General features: G+C 35.8%; 1 protein-coding gene across 3 annotated transcripts in view; it reads left to right on the top strand.

Annotated features, from left to right (window-relative positions):
* KDM4C (lysine demethylase 4C) overlaps positions 1–25,404 on the top strand; it is a 291,774-nt gene that overhangs the window by 54,590 nt on the left and 211,780 nt on the right. For all 3 annotated transcript variants that reach the window (XM_085213046.1, XM_085213045.1, XM_085213044.1), the window contains 3 exons: positions 6,164–6,213; positions 18,403–18,506; positions 23,084–23,221. In XM_085213046.1, coding sequence (XP_085069172.1) covers positions 6,164–6,213; positions 18,403–18,506; positions 23,084–23,221 — 292 coding nt within the window. The remainder of the gene's footprint in view (positions 1–6,163; positions 6,214–18,402; positions 18,507–23,083; positions 23,222–25,404) is intronic.

The raw sequence follows: 25,404 nt of genomic DNA on the forward strand, positions 1-25,404 counted from the left end.
GATTCCCAGAGTGAGGACCTAGATTTTAGTTTGTATCTTGAATTCTTCCTTAAGCTAGGATTTCATTGGTGAAACAAACTTGGAGATAGAAGCTTTTTGTAGAAATAGAATGAATGCTGGTGGATGCAGAACATTTGAAGTTTAAATAGTTGGTATATGTCAGACTGAAAAGTTTTTGAATCTCCAAGGAAATACAGCTTAAGACTGCATTATTAAGAATTTTGACTTCTGATGACTTTTTTTCATATTAAACACTAATTGTGTGAAAATTGATGATACACTGTCATGCTTTTCTACTTAATTAAGGACAGTATAGACGGATATGTAAGTACATATGTCTGCACTGAATTGAGGTAAAACAAGACTTAATTCTGATAGGATCAATGATTTGTTTTTAGCTCCATTATGCAGGATGTTTTTAAAAATTGTATGTTGAATTTTATTTCAGGAAGCACAGTCATGTTGATGTAACTTTACACCTCATTTTTCTAAATCAGTATTCTGATACTGCTATGTTAAAAATATTACAGTTTTCTAACTTAATTTAACAAAGAGAAACTGTAATGCTAAGTTACTGTTTGAATTTAGTTAATGTTAAAATGAACACAGTAGAACATTACCGACATTCTTAATGTATTAAGACATTTTAATTGCATATAACTGCATTTGTTTAGAATATTTATAACTCGAGTTATGGAAATTCAGATTGCTCTGTGTCATGTTTTGTGGCTGCTTGGAGATTTTTCTCCATAGAATGTGGGAGAACATTTCAGATAATGAAATAGAAATCGGGTAATCATTTCTTCCCTGATTGTTCAGGGATATTAGGAAGAATGTCTTTTCAGAAAGAGTGGTTAGACATTGCAGCCGGGTGCCCAGGGATGCAGTGGAGTCCCTGGAGGTGTTAAAGAAAGGGTAGATGTAGCACTTAGGGATGTGGCTTAATGGGCAGTACTGGTGGTAGGTGGATGATTGGACTAGGTGATTTTAGAGGTCTTTTCCAACCTTTTTTGATTCTGTGATATTACTTTTAAAAATCTTTGTTACATTATTGTTGAAGGACTTGGTAGATTTTGGTTGGATTTGTTTCATTTCAATGCTGTCTTTGTAAGAAGGTTCAGTAGCTTTTAATGTGCAAACTCTCCTGACTTTTAAAAATGAAATTATATCTTTTTAAAATTATTCCTGGGAATTACAATTTATTAATTTTATAGTGTGGTCCAGATTTTTTAATTTTATTACAAGCCTGAAATCACTGTTTTGGCTCTGTATAATTCGGATGGGTAAAAATAGGTGCTTCGTAAAGGAATACATTGTGATAGATGTGATGAATGAAGAACTGCTCAGTCTAGACAATAGAGGAGAAGATTTAAAATCTTGTAAAATCATATGGGATTTGGATGCTTTTTTTTTTTTTTTTTTTGAAATTGTATTCCTAAGTCATCACTAAAAAACAGGGTACTTATTTAGAGACCTTGAGATAGTCTTTCTATATAAATGTGCATTTTGGCTGAAACCAAGAATCTAACAAAGAAGTGAAAATGCTATTTCTATTCCCTTAAAGTAGCCTGTCAACCCTGCATCTCATCAAACTATACCTTATAGTTAAGTTGTGGGAGTATATTCTTCACTCTCCCATGTTACTAGCGATGTGGTTGCAAATAAGGAAGATGGAGGAGAGAAGATTTGATTGTATAGAGGATGAGAAATCTTGCATTTCTAATGTTTGCAAATAGAAGGTTTCTTTAATCTCTGCTAACTGGTCATGAGGTAAAAGGAAAAATCCTAAGGTTAGGGAACAGTAGTAAGACTTTCTGTGAGTTTTATTTTTTATTTTCTGTTGAATACTCTACTGTGGAGGAAAAGGGAAAAAAAAAACAACATAAGTTTGTATTTATCCCTGTAAACAAGAGATTATTCTGAGGCTGTTGCAGACTGCTGTGTGTACTTTTGAGGTGTTAGAATGCTTTTACAAGGCATCAGACTGATATGAAGGAATCATTTAATGAACATTCATATATTAATGTCACACACTAACACAGCAGCAATATTAGAAATGATGCAAGTTGTGTGCAGTGATTTTACCATAATTGAACTTAAATGTCCTTCCAGAGTTTGGAAGCTTAACTTTCTGACACTTTAAATATGCAGATATAGAAAAGAGATTGAGTAAAAAATCTTTAAAATTCAAACGCTGCAGTAATGCTGTTTCCTATATTTTTTTCCCTGAAATTACATTAGTATAATGATATTTATTATCAAAATTTGTTTAAGCTTTTTCTGTCATTTCCTCTGTCTCATTTTAACATAAGTACAGAAACCTGATTTTACTGTGACTTGTGCTTATTATCAGGACAGTCAGATGGTTATACCATAACCGAAAGTGAGAAAAGAACATGAAATTAATACAAAAATCACAAAATTATTGATAGGTGATGTAAGTGTGCCTTAAAGTTATTTAAAAAGATCTGTTGTCTGTTCACATAAATGTCCTATTTTCCATAAGCACTTTCAATGTAGTAGACTTTTTTTTTGTTGCCTGATGTTTTTGCCACAGTCTCTCAAATGGAAATTTAGAAAGTACTGTTGCTGTGGAGAGATGATATTAGCTGGCTTTGTGTTTTCTCAGATGTGTATTAGTTATTTTTTCTTCTGAAGACTGTAATTTTCGTCTGTGTTTTCCTTTGAGTTAAGCAGTTTCATCTGAGGTCCACATGCTTTTGGTTAGTTTGTTGAAATGAGCTGTTTCCATTTCTGACTTAAAGAAAGATTAAAGGAAATGGAAATTTTCTTTGGTGTCTTGTTATAGAGACCTGCAACATCCAAATGTTCCTAATAAAACTGAACTTGAGTAAAATGCATATTTCGTTTTTTCCTTGCCATATTCTTTGCCATACAAGGAGAAACTGTTTTCCTACATGGAAAATTCACTCTGATGAATGGAAAAGTAAATGTGAAGAAAACAGTACTTTGAAGGTTATTTACATTTTGCATCTCAGAGTGTAAAAAAAAATAGTAACCAACATAGTTAATAAATTTAAGGAGGCTGTGCATTACCGTTTTCAGCTGAGTTTGCAGAACATTGGTTTTTCACATCACAGTCAACTATGTTTGTCAACAAACTTATTTTCTAAGCTATGGGACTGAGTGATCACAGGGACCAGACTGTAAATTGTTACTGTCTCCTCTGAAGAATATAGATAGGACAGTGAGCCTTCATTATCAGTAGCTTATGGCTAAGCAGTGAATGTTACTCCATGATGCTGAGATTTATTTAGGAAAAAAAAAAAAACATGCCAACTGTTATTTAAAAAGCAATTTCGTATTTTTTCCTGACCCTAAATATTCGATGTTGCTGGGGAAAACTGAAATGCCATTACTAAATTCTTTGTATTTGTTTAGTGGGATGCAGTAGAATCTGTTTCAGTTTAGGTCGAAACAGTGGGTCTTACCTGTGTGTTTAAAGTGATGAAGTGCTTTGCGTTATGCGATCCAAAAATCTGCCAAAGATCTTATGTAACCTAAGAAGACTGAGAGAGAATATATTTTTCTCTCTCTTTTTTTTTTTTTTTTCTTCCCTTTTTACACTGACTTAATGATCTGAGAAGGAATTTGAGTGTTTTTTATTTAATATTTGATATGGTAGACCAAGCATCCAGTTAAATTCACATCACCATACTTTGTCTGGCTTCCAAGACAGGCATGTTCATTTAAAAAAACAGTTTTCTAATATATTGTGTTTGGAACCAAGGAGAGGTGTTACTCCATTGTGTCTGGAGAGTGAATTTGGGTCTTCTAACAATACTGCAAAGGCAGCCTCCTTTTCCTGATCCCTTAACCAAAGGCAATAGCATCAGAAGGAAGAAATGAAGGATCAAAAGTTAGATGCTGCTGCATTCACCAGAAGAGGACAATGGTGAAAAACACCAACTTAGGTTTAATGAATTATTGGTTGATAAATTTATATTCACTAAATAAATAGGTGTAGCCCAGTTAAATCACTTGTCCCCATTTATCTTCCTAATCGCTTAAAAGATACCATTTTTAATGTGACCTCAGTTTTCAAGTTTTGTCTTTTTGTACTATTGGTAAGTACTTAACATACATGCAGGTATAAATAGAAGTACAGGGCTGTGTATTACCGCAAAAATACAGCCCGATGCACTTTCAGAAGAACAAGTTTTCAAAGTAATCCCAGTCAAATTAGAGACAAAAAAAGCAAAGGAAAGTCTCCAGGTTGTCTTCTTAGACATAAATACTGTCTCTTTTGGTTTTACTTTGGAGTTCAGTGTTTAATGGCATAAAATGCAATAAAAAATGCTATACGTAGCTGTATAGCTGAGGTGTGAAAGTTAAAAATGTTTTAGATTATTATGTATGCGCAGATGCACACTTAATGTCTGGTGGAGAACAGGCATAGTTCAAAAGTACAAGTGGGGAGAAACAATTTTGGAAAGATAAAATTCTGAAGAAAACTGCACTCAGTGAACAGAGGCAAGTCAAAAGTCTCTTTGTTTAGTAGCATTTGGAGTGGGTTGTCAGGCATGGGCTTTGTTAAACTTGTTCTGTTTAGAGCATGGACTATTGTGTTGGAATAGTCTTGCTTCTGTGCAGCAGTTTCAGTTGTAATAGTTGAAAATTTGTGTGTGCAATAGGTGCAAATGAAGGCTGCAGACAGAGGAAGGTTGTGCCAAGTGAGGGGCTATGAACAGCTTGTTTGTTTTTTCTTAGTGAGTTGACAGGAAATATGAAATAAATTTGTGTTCATAATGTAGTACAAGAAAAAAATCTGCATGTTGACTTTGAAAATGTGGGTTTGAACTTTTCTAAGTAGGCATTTTCCCCTTTCCGAACCATATATTTTTTTCAATAAATAATTAAATGTTGTTAAAATATCAAAAGACAATTATATCACATGCTAAAGTTGTTGAAGTCAAAAGTAGAGTCTAATGTGTAGATGTACTGGTGACATGTCTATGAAGTGCAGTGAATCTGTGAAAAGCAAGGTTCTGTGTTTGCTCAGGTATTACTCACTTTCCAAAGTTGTTGCAAATTGCTTGTGGAATCGTGTAAAAATATTTTACTGTAGGAGCAGAATGTTTCCAAGATCTGCGCAATTTCTGAATTTTTAGAAAATGTGTTTCTTAAGAATTGCAATGAGTTACAAAGGCAAGTAGCCTTTCATTCCACAGCACTGACAGTAAGAAAAAAATGCAGGAGACATTTAATACTCATATTTTTCTGTTGAACTTCTGTGAAATACATTAAAAAGCAAAGAAGTTAATCTTGTGGGAATTTATTTTTTTATATGGCTTTTGTTTCACTTGGAAAAGAAAATTGCTTCTTTTTTAATTGGAGTTATGAATGTCAGTATGCATGATTTTAAATGGTAATATATTTTTGAACTGTGTATTATAATTTTTAAACTAATAGTTAAAATTGTTTCTCAAAATACCTTAATTTGTACTTTTTCCTCAGAAAATAATATATGAAGGCTGTTCCAAAAGTATCGCATCCTGTTTTGTGATGTTGGCCCATTATGTCTATGTTTGTGATTTTGCAGTACAGGTTGAACTTTCCCACCAATATTCCATTTTGTTGCCATGTGACAGATGGCAGCAACAGAGCACTCTTGACAGAATGGTGTCTGACATGGAAGTGCAGATGGAGCAAAGGTGTGTCACTGAATTCTTCCCTGTGGAAAAAATGGCACCAATTGACATTCACTGACACTTGCTGAACACTTCTGGAGACCAACCAGTGGACGTGAGCACAATGAGGTGGTGTGTTTCAGCAGTGGGTGACAGCAACAGTGGGTCACCTCCACCGTGCAGATTTGTGTGAGCCTGGCATGCAGGCTCTTATTCATCACTAGAAAATGCATAGCTAATGGTTGATAGCTAACTGTTGAAGAACAGTGTTTTGTAGCTGAGAATGTGCTCTTTGAAATAGTGTTGTTATACTCTTTGTATCTGTTGTCATTTCCATGGAAATAAATGGGAGGCATTACTTTTGGAGCAGCCTGTGTATTTTTTCTATATAATTTTTCACTCATTAATCTTCTTATTTTCTGTGCTTAAGGCACTTAATTATCTGCAAAATACTGTTTTGTAAAGTAATTATTTCTTTAAACATATGTTCCTTTTCTTCCCGTGAATTTTAGGTATGCAATTCCTCCAGAGCATGGGAAACGGCTTGAACGACTGGCTCAAGGTAATATTTTCAGTATTTCTGTATGAGAGACGTTTGAAGGACAAGTCTCCAGCAAATTGAAAAATGTCCTCTACTGAACTACTGTGCTTTAGTACTTCTTAATATTGTGTGACTTTTATGTTTGCAAGCCAGGAACATATTTTAATACTCTGAGGAATTTTAATGGCACAAAGTAAGCCTTTTTCTTACTGCTTTATTTTGTAGTGGCATTTTTAGGTTGGTCATGTTTGTGAAAATAACACAAAATTTTGTCCTTTTTGTTCATTAGATTTTCATTGCAAATATCTTTGCCTCTTTCCATGCCCTTGCTTTTCGTTTATCATAGTTTCTTGCCATCGAAAACTTTTGAACTTATAGTCAATTGTAGTTAAATTTGATTCAGAGAAAGAAACGCTTAGGAGAACTGTGTTTTCTGAAGTTTCATGGAATTGGAATGGAATGACAGGGTAGAGAGGGGAAACTTAGTACCTCTGAGGAGGGGGAAGTTCACGAACTACACCAACTGTAAATCTTATTTATAGCAGTCTACTGTCCAACGAGCAGCATAACAATGTACGTTAATTACCCAAAGCATATAGTGACTTATGCTCTCTGAAGGTGTGAGGAACATCTTTTGAGAAGAAGCAGAGAATATTGTGGGGATGGGGTCTAAAGGATAAAGAAGGATAATTTATAGAAAAATGTTTCTTGCACAGTTATTTGTTTTGTTTTAAATAACACTACAGATCTCCTCTTATTTCTGGATTGAGTAGTACGTATGAACACAGGAATAATTAGGCATGTTCCTTGACCTGCAGCATATGTTTTATAGCCTGCTATTGATGATACTATGTAAGGAATGCCAGAGAGGCTGTGGATGCCCCTGGAGGCATTCAAGGCCAGGCTGGATGTGGCTCTGGGCAGCCTGGTATAGCGGTTGGTGACTCTGCCCATGGCAATAGGGTTGAAACTAGATGATCTTTGAGGTCCTTTTCATTCCAGCCCATTCTGTGATTCTGTGACTCTATGAATACCACTGAAAGCTGATAATTAAATATTGTGTATTTCTGAAAACTTGTTCATTTTCTTTTCATATCTATTTTATGCACATATATGTGCATGGCAGTTTTTATGAACAATAATTAAACTAGTTATTGAGAACAGTAATATCATGTATATCACTGAGATGTGAAGGTAAAGACATGAGCTCGCAGCCTTAAAAGCACAGATTAAAAAGGCAGATTTCAACCTGGATAATTACTTTCATTATTCTGAAATTTCCCACATGAAAACTGAAAGAGTTTCTGCTGAGAGAATTGTCACTTATTTCTAATTTCCACATCTTTTTTTTTATCACCTGCAAAGTATAAAATTCTTCTTGTGCATATTTTGAAGGTTCTGATTTTCACTGGTAAATATTTTGATGCATGTGGTAGACCAGGCAAATCCCAGTTCCCTTCAACCTCTCCTCATAAGACTTGTGCTCCAGACCCCTCACTAGCTTCATTGCCCCTTCTCTGAACATGATCCAGGACCTCGATGTCTTTCTCTTAGTGAGGGGCCAAAAACTGAACACAGTACTCAAGGTGCGGCCTTACCAATGCTGAGTACAGAGGGACAATTACTTCCCTTCTTGTGTTGGCAGCACTATTTCTGATGTAAGCCAGGATCCCGTTTGGCCACTTCCACCTGGGCACACCGCTTGCTCATGTTCAGCTGAGCATTGACCAGTACTTGCAACCATTCTGACCCAAGCCTGTAGCATTCTCTGCAGGAGAGTGCAGGACCCGGCATGTTGTCTTGTTGAACTTTGTCCCACTGGTCTCCAGCCTGTCCAGATCCCTCTGTATGGTCTTGTTACCCGAGGCAGATCAATATTTAAAGCCAACTTGGTATCATCTGTAGACTTACTGAGGATGCACCCAATGCCCTCATCCAGCAATAAAGATATTGGAAGAGGACAGGCCCCAGTACCAACCCCTGGGGAACACCACTCCTGCCTGGTCGCCAGTTGGATTTAGCTCCATTCACCACCGCTCTCTGGGCCTGGCCTTCCAGCCAGTTCTTCAGCCAGCAAATCTTTGATCCACACCTTGATTACTTAGGCGAAGCAAAGATTTGATGTATTTAAAATCTTCTATACATCCACTTTTTTTGTTTACTGGGAAGATGGTATTTGGGTTGATAGAATTTTTACTTGATGTTTGAGCTACTCTCAATCATATTATAGGATTTCACATTGACCGCTTATAGCTGTGCAGCAGTTTATTGCTAACTCTTCAGATTTAAACATTCTATAAACTAGTGTGTGCTCAATACTTTTTTTTTGAGGGCAAGGAAAGTGAATGGGCAATTTCAGCAACATTTGTTCATTCCTTTCTAAGAAGTAAAAGCAAGCGATGGGTACCATTGTTTGGAGCAGACTAAAAAAACTTTCAGTTTTTCTTTAAAATACTATAGTTTACTCAGATATGGGGGTAACCTATACAAATTCAGGAACTAGGTAACTTTTTGAGAGACGTGCTTTGCTACACCTTTAAAAAAATAAGTTCACATTTCCATGGGAACTTACGATGTTGCTTAGTGTAAATTTCTATAAGAAAACACTGTGTTAGCAGATGAAGTCCTGAGATTTCTCAAGGCTCTTACTGCTGCTAGTGGTGGCTTACTGTGGTAGGAGGAGTGGACATAGAAACATGGGGAAGTTGTGGAAATCTTCAGAAACATGGTATGTTAGAAGCTGCTAGGACATGTGGTGTGAGGAGTAGAGTCTTATCTTAGTCAGAATTGGTAATAGGCTAAATGAGACTTTCTTCTCAGTACAGCAGTATTACTCAAAAGTTCTTAGGACAAGAATTAGTGAAAGTATTGTAGGACAGGCAGAGTTCAGGCCTGAGTAATAGTGGCTTACACATTTTTCCACAGATGGGAGCAGTAACCTACCTATGCTTCATAATAGCTTTATTTAATGAAGCTGCCCGAGCATGTCAAATCAGCATTTTCAGCGCACACCTGCATGGAAGTCACACCTGCTGATAAGTCTATGACAGTACATGCTGCAGGGATGTGTAGTGAATACAAATCTGCTTTCCTTGCTGAATCATGATAAGTATGATCGAAACTTAATTATTTTTATTTCAGAACTGGATTTTGAACAGTGAGTATCAAATTGAAAATAGAATCAGATGTTGAACAATGAAAGACACATTTTGGATTGTTTTTTAATCTGTTATATTCAGGGCATGAAGGTAGATTTCTGTAGGAGAGCTACGTGCTCATACATAGGTTTTTATTGTTACAGAAGGTAGGTGTGTTAGTTTTACAGACAGACATCTCTGACATTTCCTGCTTTCAGTGTTTGACTCTAGTATCTTCTACACTGTTTTTCATTGAATAGGCTGCTTTTGTGGTATCTTTGGTCCATCTAGTCATGTGGAAGATACAGTTCTTAAGATGTTGAACTTTATACTCACCTTGACATATTTTTCACTTATTTTTGTTTGTAGTCTTCTGTTTCTGATTATTTCCATGTTTAAGAAGGGTAAGACTTCTGTGGTCTCCTACTTTGCAGCTGCTGCCTGCTGAAATAGAGTCTGAATTTTACAGTAGGGTATATTAAAAAGTTGAATATACAGAGTAATCTACATGGCAACAATTCAGTTAATAAGAAATGTTAATAGAAAATAGCATAAGTGAGACTTATTGCTTAATTACACGTGTATTAAAAAATTTCAGTTGTACTTTTACAAGTGTGTAACATAAAGAAAAGTAGTCTATGCAAGGAGGCTGATGAGTGACTAATTCTTATTGAATTAATTGAATGCTCCCATAGTAATAAAAATAATAAAATGTTACATTAAGTGTGGCAGGTTGTCTAAGTCAAGGGAACAGTTGATACATTAAAATTAAAGGAAGGCTAGAATATTTTCCATTAACTTGTCTACATGTCACAATTATCACACATGCCTTTTGTGCATGAATGCTTTCATCTTTGCTTTCCATTGAAGTCTTGATTGACTATGGCACCTACAAATATTTTATTTGAAATACATTAGACTTGAATCTAATAAAGGCAACAGTTTGATTTTACCCTTCAGCTGCTTACTCATTTAGGTAAGTTTTTTTTCAGTTTTTTGTAGACATAAATGTAATAAGAATCTCAAGTGAGCTGTTGCTGCAATTTTTATATGTGTTACATTGATCTGTAATATTATGGTATTCTTAAGGATTTTTCATTTCATAAAATGAGTTAGAAAATAAAGAGAATCACAGATGACATTTTCAAGGATTTCAAGTTCTTTTAATAGTTGACTTAATTGCAGAAATTATTTTAGAAAGCAAGTGGCATTTATCTGGTATTTAATTATGTTCAAGAAGAAACTAATGTAAAATTTGACCTAAGTATATAGTAATACTATAAAAAGCTTTGTATGGTATATGGTATTAATTAGTCTGTTTCATGGAGAAGTCATTACCTGTTACATAAGAAAATAAGTTTAAATAGTCTTTTGAATGAAAATTGGCAGAGAGCTTGCATAACTTGTAAGGGTCTCAAATACGAAAGTTGCAGCAGTTGAGAAATTTAACTTTTTCCTAATTGATAGTTATATGAGTCAAGTTAGGAAAGTTATATCTAAGAGATAATAAATTCAAGTCCATAACATATTCATCGTATAATAACACTCATATTTCACAGCACTTCATTTGTGGCTTTTGTACTCTCTGCTTTATATGTCATACAAATTCTTCTTTGTGAGAATGTTGCCATGCAGAATGTTCTCCCACTTACTTAAAAGTGTGTAGTACATAAAGGTAAATAAAATTGAGTCAGATCACTACAAACTCACTTTAATAAGTTATATTGTTTTTATTTATACCCACAAAAATAAAGTATAGAAAATATACTAGAAAACTTTGTCCTCCTTTTGTGTTTGCCAGTGTTCCACGAGTAATTTTTGTAAGCAGTGAATTACAAGTATTTTGTATGTTTAGAAGTCCAAATGAACATCCATAATTTACATATGTTAAAAAATTACCTTATTTTGAGCTTTCTTCCTTAATAGCATTAATTGGGATGAATTTTGATTACATAAAGTTATATTAATGATACTTGCAATTTAGGATGATATTTTCTGAAAGTTTTTGTTTTTCAGTTTATATTAAAAAAAAAAAAAGAGAATATAGCACCTTTGATGTAAAATTTGAGTGTAAAAGTGTAGAAAAATAAGTATGACCACATTCATTCTCTGCTTAGAATTTGATTTGAAAGTATCCAATTTTTATGTGTGTTTGTTAAATAGTGACTTTATTTTCGACCACGCTGGTCGCACAAGTTAACAAGATAATACATAGTCAGTTGCCTTGTAGAGCCAATGGAGTTACTCATATGATTAAAAGTTGCTAATTTGAGAATAAGATCGTAATTTGTCCATGTATGATCATAGCCTAACAGTTTGATTGAAATCAGTATGCACACATTCCTGCTAGGTAGGTAATTGTTCCCATTATTTTGATTATGATAATCTACTGCAGAATGGAACCTAATCCACTTCAGTTTTTACGAGTGATAACTGTGATACAGCAATATTCTGATATGAGCTATACTCTTATAGTTGAAAAAACAAAGTGGAACAAAACTGTTCCAGGTATCAGTGATCACTGCTCTCAATAACTTATTGAGCCAGCCTTATTTTAAAATTGTCTTTTACCCCCAAACCTTTTTATGTACTCTTTATGTCTCTCATTGCAGCAGTGTTGTGTGTGGGAATCTTGTTTTCCTCAGGGACAGCTTGCAGTCTGCTTAGAACCGACTTCTCCTAGTTTCCCTTGAAAATGAGAAAGTTTTGACTTGTATCTGGAATAATGACCATAAAACCAGAAATTGTGAAGTGGTATTAATGCCTACTGAGGCAGAATAGCCTTCACTGACATAGTGTTAAGACTATAACTCAAAAAAAAAAAAAAAAAATAATTTGATTAGTAAAAGTAATTTTGGTCATGTTAACTCTTGAAATATGTATGTGGAATTATCTGAGAGCATGTTTGTGACTCTTTGCAGTTGGAAGACTGTTTTCACATATTCTTTGCTATTGTTTGTTGTGTTAACTATAGAAAGCTGACAAAAAGCTTGAGTAGGACCTTATATTTACTTGTCTCTTCCTTTGCTTATGTGTTTATACCCAAACATTTGTCCACCATTTGTTGAATCACATTTTTATCATAGAATCATAGAATGACTTGGGTAGAAAGGGACCTCAAGAATCATTAAATTCCAATCCCCCTGCCACAGGCAGGGTTGCCAGCCACTAGATTAAACACTGGATTAGATTGGCTAGGGCTGCACCCAACCTAGCCTTAAACATTTTCAGGTACAAGGCATCCGCAAACTCTCTGGGCAGCCTGTGCCAGCAACTCACCGCTTGCTCAATAAAAAACTTCCCCCTGACATCTAATCTAAATCTCCCCTTCTTTAGTTTAAAACCTTCCCCCTTGTCACTATCTACATCTGTAAAAAGTTGATTTCTCTCCTGTTTCTAAACTCCCTTTAAATACTAGAAGGAGACAATTAGGTCTCCCTGTAGTCTTCTCTTTTCATAGGTGAAGAAGGCCAGTTCTTTCAGCCTGTCTTTGTAGGAGAGGTGCTCCAGCCCTTCGATCTTTTCTGTGTCCTACCTGTGGACCTTCTCCAAAATCTACACATCTTTCCTGTGTTGGGGACCCTGGACCTTGATGAACACTCCAGTGGAGGCCTCACAAAGGCAGATGTCAATGGTTTACGGGCTGGTTCGGTCCGGTTCCGTGACTAGAAGGGCTAAGGGATCCGTGGATCCGTGCCCCTGGAATAGGAAAATAAGGGACCCCGAAATAATTGAAAACAGCGGCAACAATCTGAGGTGAAACAAACTAATTTACTAAATATAGTATCAGCAGAATAGAAGGAGAGAGAGAGAGTGTGTGTCTGGAAGGTGGATCGGCCTCACCACAATGCTGAGATGAGAAGTGCAGTCCAGTTGAGCTGATGAAGAAGCGCAGGCAGAGAAGCATAGACGGAGAAGCGCAGGCAAAGAAGAGAGCATCAGGTGACCTTGCCGGGAGTTATATCTCCTTGCTGACCGCAAAGCCCCCTGGGGAAATGTAGTTCTTCTTCTCCTCTGGACAGGCACCCGGAACTTGAGCATCAGCAGTCAAACCCCCAGTGCATTACATGATGTTATGATGTGGAATACTGTTAACCAAAAATCATGAAACCATGACTGCAGAATAGAGGGGGACAACCACTTCCCTTGCCCTGCTGGCCACCCCTCTTCTGAGGGAACTCAGGATACCATTGGCCTTCCAAGCTGCACATACACACGACTGGCTCATGTTAAGTTTTTCATCAACCAGGACCCCTAAGTCCTTCTCCACAGGGCTACTCTCAAGTTTGTTCTTCTCCCAGTTTGTATGTATATTTGGGGTCACCTTGATACGGCTCAGCTTGGTGTCATCAGCAAACCTTCTGAGGGTGCACTCAATCCCATCATCTGTCATTGATAAAGATATTAAAGAGTACTGGACCCAAGATGGACCCTTGAGTGACTGCTTATTAGCAGCCTCCACATGAACATAGATAGAGCCACTGACTACAACCCTCTGGCTACAACCTTCCAACCAATTCCTTATCCACCAGGTAGTTAGTTCATCCTTCAAATCCATATCTTTCCAATTTAGAGATAAGGATGTGGCGGGGGACCATGTCAAAGCCTTGCAGAAGTCCAGGTAAATGACGTCAATTGCCATTTCTTTGTCCATGGATGCCATGCCTCTGTCATAGAAGTCACCAGGCTGGTCAGGCACAACCTTCCCATGGTGAAGCCATGCAACCTGTCTTGGCTTACCGTTTTGTCCCTCATGTACCTTAACACGTCTTCCAGGAGGATCTGTTCCATGATCTTCTCAGGCCCAGAGGTGAGGCTTACTGGCCTTTAGTTCCCCAGATCCTCCTTCCTTCCTTTCCTGTAAATGAAAGTGGTATTTCCCTTTTTCTAGTCCCCAGGGGTTTTGCTTGACAGCCACAATTTTTCAAATATGATAACGTAAGCCGGCTCTCAGGACCCTGACATGCTGCTGTTTTGAATTGTCAGTTTGTATGCTGAGTAATAATTAGAAGTATGGAAGAGGTCTACCACTTCTTAAGAGATCATCTTAAGTGAAAATGAGGTTGCATGCGAATTATCATAAAATACCTCCTTTTGCAGATTTGATTTAGAGCTCATGGGTGCTTACTTTCATGTAGCTAACCAAGCGTGAATCTACTACAGAACTTGAATTTAGGTACATTCTAGACAGATTGCAGTTTTTTTTTCTTTTGGATGTGGAAATTCACTGCATGTTCAGGATGGATTTGTAAACCTGTGACTTGTTAATTATAACGTGAGATTGGTATTTGGGAGTGGTTCTGCTGTGTTGCAAGATTGTCTTGAATTTGCTTGTGGTGGTGTTAAAATAATAGGTTAATGAAGAGAGAGAGAGAACTAAATGGCATTCTTATTATTTAAATGTCAGTATGCTGTAAGAGAGTCTGTGCATTTAATGTATTTCTAAAGGTCTTGCAATGCTTCTAATGTGGTGTCCTCTTTACAGCATGTTAATAGGTCTTTTTATATTTGTTAGTCCATTCTCCTGTAGGGTTCTTTGCTGGAGGAAGAATTTGTGTGACCCTGAAGGAAGAGTTTGTGTGACCTTATCTTTAGCCAGAGCAGAAGAAAAGACCTTCTGATGAAACCTCTTATGAGGACATACTACCTTTCTTTCCTCTCTTGTTCACTGAAAGGGAACACTTCTGAGAAAATGCTGTGAATGAGACTGAAAAATACGTGTGTCCAAGTGTAGACTTTGAAAGAATCTGGAAAAATACTTTATAGTGGCACAGAAAGTGTCAACAGCACCTTTGATTTCACTGAGAGAGCACTGTAATTATAGATGTTGCCTGTAATTTTCTCTTAATGGATGTTCAGCAGGTTGTAGTGTGCTGTTCAGTGTTATTTGCAGCTTACTTAGAATTCAGCAAGCTCACCTTGTGGTTGGAGTTGTCACAACTCTTTCTCATCTTTTAGAGCTGTAGTGGTACAACTCAAGTTTTGGATATCTATTTGCCCATCATTTGCTTTCTGACACCATTTGTTGAGCTAATTAAGTGTACTGCCATACCAAAATTTGGTACAAATTCTGTTTACTCACATAGAATCAACTCAGTCAAGCTCTCCTTGCTTTTGGAAATGGAATTTCGTTGTTGCTTTTCATAACAGTTATTTTCTCAGTCTCAAGTGTCACCTTTGATCATTTTCTTTCAGTCTGTTTTGGTCTATTATTTCCTAACGCTGCTCAGGTCTGAGGTTTCTTGGAGCCATAGACTATGAATTCCAAGTTATAGTTATTATAATTGCTATAGATTTTAATTGTTCCAAAGTATTTGAAGTGTATTCACCAGAGCCAGCTATTAGTCAAGTAGTTTCCTTTTTCTATCTTTTATTTTAATGAAGTCATGCATACTTATGTGATGAAACTGAACCCTCCAAAAATTGCTACTTGAAACTTAAACTAGCATAATTTGTAATTCCAGTAAAGTAAAAAAAAAATAAAAATGCATGGTAATTGCAAGTAAGTCTGACACACTTTAATAGAATTTGATCTCAGGACATCCTAATAACAGGCCTTAATACTTCTGCCAACATATGTGTATGTTACACCTTTATTGCCTAAGTGAACTATTTATTGTAAGGACTGCCTGTGCAAACACAGTAATGCGATGTCAGTCCTTTTACTGTTAAATGTCCTTGGCTAATTTCATATCTAAACTAAATGGTGTTTTTATATCATTAGTCTAGTTGCTTGTGTTAGTTTTTCTCATACATCCTGTGTGAACTCTTACTACTTTCATATGTTTACAAGGCCTTTCCAGTAAAACACTTAAAATTCATTTTGGAGAATAGTTGAACAATGTTCTTGGTTAATGTATTTCCTATGGACAAACATTTACACCTTGTATAATCCTAGGAAATCTATCTACCTGGATCTCTCTCAGAGATTGTTTTTATTCTTACAATATCAACTATTTTATGCATATGTTAATCAAAAAGGTTTTTTTTCTACATTATTTTTGTTGCTGTCATTAAGGAGACTTTATCATAATGGTTAGCTGGTGTCATTTTTTCTCCACTCTCTAGTTGTGATGCAAAGCAATTGGTAAAATGTAATATATACTTTTAATACCATTTGCTTCATTTTAATTTATTCCATATTTCTCAGGACAGGTCTTCCCTGTAGAAAGATAATGCTACATATGTTACACACATTTTTCTTGTACACAGGAATAAAATTGCTGTTGTGAAGTGACTTATTTTTTTTAATATATATTTCTTTTACTTCTCAATATACTTTTTTCTTTGTTGATTTTCAGCAGAATCAGACAAATTAATATTTAGTTAGAAAAATAGAATTGCACCCTGTGTGTGTTTTGGAGTGGTGAAACTTCCTACACTTAACAGTGAGAACTCATTGGAGGCTAAGATTTGGAACCATCACTTCTTTCAGCTTGTTTGCTAAGTTTTCTCCTGTGGATATGTGATAGTGAGCTCCTTTGTGCCTTAATTCTGCTTTATCAAAGTTAAGCAAAAATTTTTGAAATAATTACTTCAGAGAGTATTTTATTTTCCAGTAGTAGCCCATGAGGCTTTCTGAAGTCACTTGAAAATAAGTGACCTACAATGGAGTGAGCTGTTGGTGTTGTAAGTTTTGGCAACATTGCAAAATATGCTCTCCAGAAGAAAACAAAATAAATTAATGAAGTTTAACTTCACAAAAAATGGCTTATTTTCAAATGCTTTATGACTGATACAGTAAAATAGTACATTTTCCAGGACTGCTAAATGTGAATTTGTTATTTATACTGTCTTTTTTGGTGATTCTTGGTAATGATCTGGTACAAACTCCAGGAAGACTGTCAAGATAAATACTATCTTTTTGATAACTGTAAAGATAAGAAAGAGCTTTTAATCTTTGCTGATTAATAAGTAAACTGTTTCCCTTAACCATTCCAGTTCTATAGGTTTATCAGTGCTATAATTCTGTGAAACTGCCAGAAGCATACCTCTCTTCCTCAGCAAGAGTCACACTTATTTCGGAGCAGGGCATGCATCTGTACTTAAGTAGAATGGGAACTGAGAGCAGAGACAGCAGCAGCTGGTTAAATGGTTCTCACTATACTCCTTCATTTTTCAATTTGAACTTTTCATGGGCATTTTGTTGTTAACTACTATGCCCTTTTCTTTTTTCAGGCTCTGTTGTTCTTCCCATAATGTAGTCTGGAAGGATTAATGGAGCGTTTTGGAAACTTGCCCTCCTTGTCCTTCTCAATTTTCCCCATTTTCCTTATTGCAACAGTGTTTTCTTGCTGTGGTATATTTAGGTTGAGGGTAAATGAAACTGATGTTTTCTGAAATACTGAAATTTAGTGGTGCTGAAATGTGATCTTAGATTTTTTTTTTTTTTGCTTTTCCCTTCATTCATTTATCTCTGTGTACTCATAAGCTGAATTTTATCTTTACTTAATGAACTAAGTGGAGTTAGTGGATTAGTTCATAAATAATCATGAAAGTTGAAACCTGAATAGCTTCACATCAATTTTTGTTCAAAGAATTCAAAATCAGGTACAAAAAAGCAAAAATCAAAACAAAATGGAAAAGCTGTTCTCAAAACACCAAAAAAACCTCCCTGAACTTTGAGAAGTAGTTAAAAATGATGCCACGCTTTCTGGCTTTTTGTAAGTAGAAGGTTTTGTTTCTCTGCTCTGTATGATCTTCAAGTGCTATGTAAATCTGATTGTTGTGGAATCCTGACTTCAAGTAGCGTGGTTGATTTTCAGGCGTGCAGGGGTGGCAGAGTGAACAGTAATGTGGGAAAATATAGAATAAAGTGTAATTGGAATAGGAAAAAACAGGATGTCCAAATCTACAGGTGCAGTTTTTAAGAATCATTTTATTCTTTAAAAAGTAAACAAAAAATGAAAATTGGCTGAAAAATGTAGGAGATGCATTTGAGTTTTATACAAATCTCTCAGCAGCTAACAATGACAGGACGATGTATAATTTATTGTTAAAAAAAAAATGGTAGAAAAATTTTCTTCTTGTTTTAATTAAAAGATACCCAATTTTGCTTATCTTCCCTCACTAGGATTCTTCCCAAGCAGCTTTCATGGATGTAATGCATTTCTTCGCCACAAGATGACTCTGATTTCTCCCTCAATACTGAAAAAGTATGGAATTCCTTTTGACAAGGTACACTGGTGTTTATTTTTAAACTGCATTCATGTGTCTAATTACACTGTGTTTATTGTAAAGATTATACTTTATAATAGAAGTAACACCGGGGTAAAAACGTATGTTTTAGGCCATAAAACAGTGAAAACGAATGCCTCTTATATTAGAACTCTTCTATGAATTAGATTGCAATTCTCTAGTAGAGAGTTATGACTGCCTGCACTTGTCAAAATCTGTACCTGACAGTGTCTGTGCTTTTAATGGATCACTGTTTTTTTTTTATTTCTGTGCAGTTTCCATGCAAGCCTGTATATGGTTGTCTAGTGACTGAAACCCTTCTTAACTAGCTGCATTACTGCTAGCTACATAACAATTTTATTTTTTTTTAATGTTTCTGTATTGTTTTTCTGATGCAATTTAATACATCTGTATAGGTTGTAAAATAAAAAAAGCTTCAGATTATTTACAGAGTGGAATGAAACTGAAAGAACTGTTATTTAATTTAAAATATGGGAAAAGCTGAAACATTACAGAAACAAAGAATGATTATTTTGTAGGGCTGGGTAGTAGTGTACTGGAACTTTGTATTAATACAAAGTGGAAAGAATAAATTTTGGGGTTTTTCTTGGTGGATAGATTTAAAACTTGATTGCTTTCAAACGTGTCTGAAGTATTCTGTTTGTTGTCACCCTCAAAATTTTCTTTTCTGTCTTTTCATTCAACATCTTCTGTTGAATTTTGAGCTTGCTGCAGGTGCCAGCTAGTAAAAGTGTTGCTACTACACTGCTTTCTCCTTAGTATATGTATTTTGTATCCTGAACAGTTTGTAAATTCTAAATTTCTAAATGAAAAGATTTTGCAAGCCTGCTCAGAAGAGTGCACTCTGATTCATAGTCTCCTGCCTGAACATCTGTTTATGTTCTAATATCTTAAAAGCCTTTTGATCAACTAATCGGTTATAATTCTTACTCTCGTCATGCTGCAGAAAAGTCCTTTAAACTGTCCTCACCACACTCCTTCTTTATTATTGAAGTTTTTATTTCAGGGTTTATCTGTGTATTGATACCATACAGGCCTTTGTATGTGAACTTAGCTTTCCACATTCCCCTGCCTAGATTATGCAATACCTCTCATCTCTTTTTGTTGATGTTTATCTAAACAGTATTAAATGTAGTCCATGGAATTGCTTAAATTATGTTTTTGTATATATTATGTAGAATGATATGAAATACAGTATGCAGTATTTCAAGTGAATGAATATGAAATAAACTCAGAACTGGTAGGGTGATATAATATATATTGCAGTTTGTAGCCTTAATACCATCTGAAATCAATCCCTTGTTCAAGAAGTAAATATAATTAAAGATTATTTCTCGATTATGTCTTGAGAGAGATCTTACAACAGATATTTGGCAACAATATGAAATATTCTCAAATATCTGCACCATTGTCTGCAACTACAATGGTTACTACTAAATTAACAGTAACTGGTACTAGGAGTTATATGCTTTTGGCAAAACCGAATAGATAAAAATTTAAGAAGGTTAAAGGTTGATTAAAAAAGCATCTGAAAATGCAGCGTTATTCTTAAGGCACAGAAGGAAAGAGTAAGGTAGATTTTTATGTGGTATGAAGCCACTCATTTGTTCCTGCCTTTTGAAAGATTACTTCTCTTTTTATGCTTAAATTAACATATGTATAAAACTGGAGAAATGTGGGCTTTTAGAATGATACAGCCTGCCTTGGAAAATAAGCTTTTTTGAATAAATTACATAAAAAGTTTGTTTTCTGAATGATATATTGTCATTGTGGTTGCTGAGTTCAGCTTTGTAATATACAGGTAAGTACTGATTCCCTTCATAATCTTATGCTTTATGTGTCAGATGTATCCTTCCAAACTTAGAGGTTTTATAGTTCAATTTATGATGTTGGATTTACTGAACATTATTTTGAACAATATAATTTTCAATTGTTTGTGTTTAAGGTAGTATCTTGGTGAATGCTGGTACATTTGTTTTCAGTACCACACATTTGGGGTGGGTAAGGGATCTGATGTTCTCAATTCACTGCATTGATTGAATCTGTTTTTCAGTTTTTTTAAATGAAAGTGCAAGAAATAGTTAAATATTTTAAGTTTGGTTCTGTCAACTACTGTTAGGAGGAAGCAGTCTGTACCCAAGTGTAATTGTAATTAATGGGATTCAGTGAGAAAGTGAATAGAGAAAACCAGGCTGTGATCTCTCATGGCTCAAAGTGATAGAACTGGAAATGTGCTGAACGCTGATAAGACAGCCTACGCCTACCAGGTGGCAGCTGAACTGGTGCTTGTTGCAATAGAACACCTGCTAAACTGTCAGCAGTGGGAGGGTGTATTGAGATAAATTTTGGAATTGCTGGCATTGAGAATAATCCTTCTTAAACATTCCCACAGTGATTGTTGAAGTACTATAGTAGCATTTATAATATATGCATCTGTATTTGTGTTTGCATGTATATGCTACATATGAACCCCCCAAAATATTAACCTTGCAAAATGCAAATGAAAAATGTAAAATACAATTTTGCAGTGCTTTATATTTCAGCTCAGCATATTTTTCTTGTTTTTCCCCTCTTTGCATCCTCCCATAAGACTATCAGCAATTTACATCAATAGGTGAAGTGTTAAATCTTTGTGCTTATTCTTGCACCACATGTAAAAAGCACAGAAAGGAATTTTAACAAGTAGTAGATGAAAATTTTGAGAGAGAAGAAGGGGGGTTGTAAAAACAGATTCTTATTAGAAAAATGTCTCAAATTGTGATTTTGATTTATTGAATTGTTTCAAGTCTCTCAATTTTTGCTACTTAAAATCATATGAGTATTTCCTTCCAAAGCATTGTCATACAATGAAAATAAATCTATTTCATCTCTAGGAAGTCTCCTTATTTCCCTGTAATCAGTGAATACATCTTTTTGAGCAGGCATCCATCATTACTCAGATTATCTGCTGAACTTAGAAAGATTGCTTTTTAGTGGTGCTGTCTTTTGTTGCTGTTTTACGTAAAACTCATTTGATCCTTTACTTCTGAATCTTCTAGATTAACTCTTGTCAGATGGTTGAGGAGGCAGTGTACCATTTCTGGTCTCTGACTAGTTTGTCCTTGATACAGTCTTTGGTGGTCTTTACTGAGACTTTAATCTCTTGGACAGATATTAGTGAGTGATGAATAAGTGCTGACTGTGTTTTTCTTCAGCTCTGGAGGAGAGCACCAGTCCATCCAAGTGTGGGAAGATAAGAGGTTATTTTTCACCTTGAAAGAGAATATCCTGACCAATCTTTTGCTTATCTTACCCCACTTTTTTTTTAAAATTATTATTTTTTATTTTTATTTTTTTTAATTCGGGAAGAATTTTATGTCTGTTGTTGGTAACTGCTAGGAATTTCGGTTCTTTGAGATTGTGCAAAACACAGTTACTATCACAGTATTTTTTTTTTTTTTTTCTTCTATTGAGTCAGTAGCCTCAGCATGCATTTATTTTGATTGAAGTTTGCTGTACTTGGAAAGAACAGAATAATGACTCAGAACTACCCTTGCTTATTTTGTAATGCAGTACCAAATCTTAAGCGTAGTTAAGCTGTTCCTCTTTGAGAATCTTCTTTGAGGCCACCTGTACTCTAAGTACTCTAAGTATACGGAGTTATGGTCATAAGTAGTACCAGAATTATTCTCTCTTAAACTGTGCCTACAAAGAAAGAGGATAAGGACAGAAGCACATCACATTTAATTTTGAAGTAATGCTTGTACATTTAAAATAACAATTTAAAGTTCAGACATTCTGTGTGATATATCCAGCTCAAAAATCCGTATTGTGTTAATAAATGTAATAATTAGGGCCTGGTGCAGTGGAACTGGTAGTTTTCTTTCCTATACAAAATGATCTGAAGATACTGCCTCAGGTGAACATAATGTAATGTGTTTTGCTGTTTTCCTTCTAGTATATTCCACTGGTATAAAACATATTTTCTGTGCCAAGGCTCACTAACTTAGTTTCTTCTATTTTATGCTGGATCATCACTGTAACTTAAAAGCCTAATCAGTCCCTCAGGTGAGTATGAGAGAAGGCTGGGGATAAGATTTTTTTCCAGGAACAGCAGAATACTTCTGGTGTCATTTTAGGGAATCATCTTGAGGGTGATGAACAGAATAATTTCTTCATTGCATACTGGTACTTAGGGATCAGAACTATGCATATTTTCAGTCCATTGTATCTCTGATTCCTCTCATTCAAGAAGATTGGTACATTCTTTCCTCCGCCTTTTCTAGCTCCCTGTTTTTCCACATATTATCAGAAAACACCTCCTCCAAGATTTACTTCTTTGAAAGTAGTTTCTGATTTTGTAAAGTGATACATGGAGCTATGCTGAGAAGGTATCCCAATTAAAGTAAATAACATTGTCTCAAGCATTGCATTTCTGCATGTATTAAATGACAGTTGTGTGGAAGAAGAAATTTTTTTCTATCCGAATAACGGTAAAGGAACAGTGGAATTTTAATTGGTTCAAGAGCAGAACTGCTTTTGTAATATGCTTCACTTTCTTTTTTTTAATGCAATAGGTTACACAAGAGGCAGGGGAATTTATGATCACTTTCCCATATGGATACCATGCAGGATTTAACCACGGCTTCAACTGTGCAGAGTCAACAAACTTCGCAACTATCAGATGGATTGATTATGGAAAAGCAGCAAAGTTGGTAAGTCACTGCAGAAAACTGTTGTTAAAGGGATTTCTGTTGATTCTTTTTGGTGGTAATCTATTAAAGTCAATGAGAAGTGGGGAACTTTCAGGTAATATCTAACTCTGTCACTTTTATTTGTAGTTACTCTTCTTTCTTTTTTTTTTTTTTTTTACTTCCCAGCAGCATGTATTCCTTTCAGTTCTGGATTTTGTTTTCCACTAAACCCGTGTATTGTTCTTTAAAAACAGTTTCTATTTATGGAAATTTTCAAATGGAAGTTAAATGTATTGAAGATACATGAATTGTTGGGGTCCATAAAGGCAGTGCTTGTGGCATTGCAATTAACTAGGGAATAAAGAAAGGCAGCAGTAAAAGTAACAGATGTTTCTTAGCTACCTGTAATGAAAAAAGCCAGAAGGCCAGACACCCAAAGAATGAGTATTCCTACATGAAGTCTTCTTGTATTCCTCTAAAGGTACCTGCACCCTTTTTCGCTAGAGTGCTTGTATTCTAATGGATGCAACATAGGAAGTAAAGAGGAAGAACCAGAGATGTGTGTAGTCACAGGGCCATGATCTCACTGTGATCATGGAGACGTGATGGGAAAGCTCGCATGACTGGAATGTTGTCATGAATGGGTATGTCCTGTTTAGGAGAGATAGGTTGGTGAAGTGAGGTGATGGAGCTGCTCTTTGTGTGAGAGAGCAATTATAGTGCATTGAGATTTACTTTAAGGGGTGAATGATGATCAAAAGAAGAACTTGTGGGTGATAATTAAGGAGCAGCTTAATATAGGTGACATTGTTGTGGATGTATACTACAGACTACCTGATCAGGAGGAGAAAGTTGATATGGCCTTCTGCGGACAGCTAGAAGTAGCTTTGTGATCCTGTCACTAGTTCTTGCAGGACACTTTAACCATGCAGTATATCTGTTACATTAGCAAGACAGCATGGTCCGGGAGGTTCCTGCAATGCATTGAAGAAAATTTACGAAATGTTGAAAAAAAGCCCTGACCACCTGGGAGGAATGTAGAAAAGCTGTCAGGTCATGCAGGCATGCAATGAGGAAGGCTAAAACCCACTTGGAATTCAATCTGGCAAAGGAGGTCAAGGATAACAAGGAAGGTTTTTTTAAATGTGTTAACAGTAAAAGGAAAGCTGGGGAAAATGTGAGTGTACTACTAATGAGGTGGGTGTCCTGGTAACAGGAGATGCTGAGAAGGCAGAGATACTGAATGGATTCTTTGATTCACTACAAAGACTGCCCCTTAGGAATCCTGAACCCTGGAGGTAAGAGAGAGAGTCTGAGGAACAGAAGACTATCCTTTGGTTGAGCAGGATATGATCAGAGACCATGGGATTGATAGTATAGGCACCATAACAAAGTTGACACGCTGATCAGAAACTTAGTCAGCAGCCATGTCTTTTTGTAAAGTTCTTGACCAAATGTGGGACCTGGCCTACATAATACAGGACCTTTTGCCCGGACAACACCACCCAGTGGAACCTTGCAACCACCGAAGACCCCTTTGCAAAAACCCTATGTTAACATGGTGCATGAGAAGTATTAAATTTTAGTATGTGTTGCAATTCTAGGAATAGGCAGGCACTTTGTGGAATATTCACATTTTAAAATGTATATAATCTGTATACTTTAGATCCTGGGTATGTGTGCTAGGAGGAGCAATCTGCTGTGCTACAATAAAGCAGTGTTGGCTTTCTAACCCATTGCTTGGGTTGTCAAGTTTCATTCACAGATTTTGGTGAGAATGGGTTGCCTCCAAGAAGGTATTTGAAAATGTCAGATTTTGCACCTTGCACTTGGCCTTGTTGAACGCCAGTAAGTTCACATGGGCCCACTTTTCAAGCTTGTCCTTGTGATTAGTAAGTCATTTAAAAAAGATTTAAATATTTGTAATTGTCATGAATGGAGGCTAAAGCACTGCACACTCATAAGAGGAAGACAAAAAGATATTTACTGATATGAAATAGATACAATGTGTTAATTTGAACAATTGTGACAGTGACTTAAGTTTTGAAATGGCTAGATATCCTTGACTCTTTGCTACACAGAGGGGGATGGTGGCCGTGTGCATAATGAATCTAACATCAAAACTTAGCGAAGCTTGTGTAGTTTAAAAACACTGTATAGCTTACTGAGATTCTGTCAGGAGTGCATCACCATATCCTCAGTAA

Source organism: Meleagris gallopavo, chromosome Z (assembly GCF_905368555.1).
Source record: "Meleagris gallopavo chromosome Z, MGAL_WU_HG_1.1, whole genome shotgun sequence".
NCBI classification, from domain to species: domain Eukaryota; kingdom Metazoa; phylum Chordata; class Aves; order Galliformes; family Phasianidae; genus Meleagris; species Meleagris gallopavo.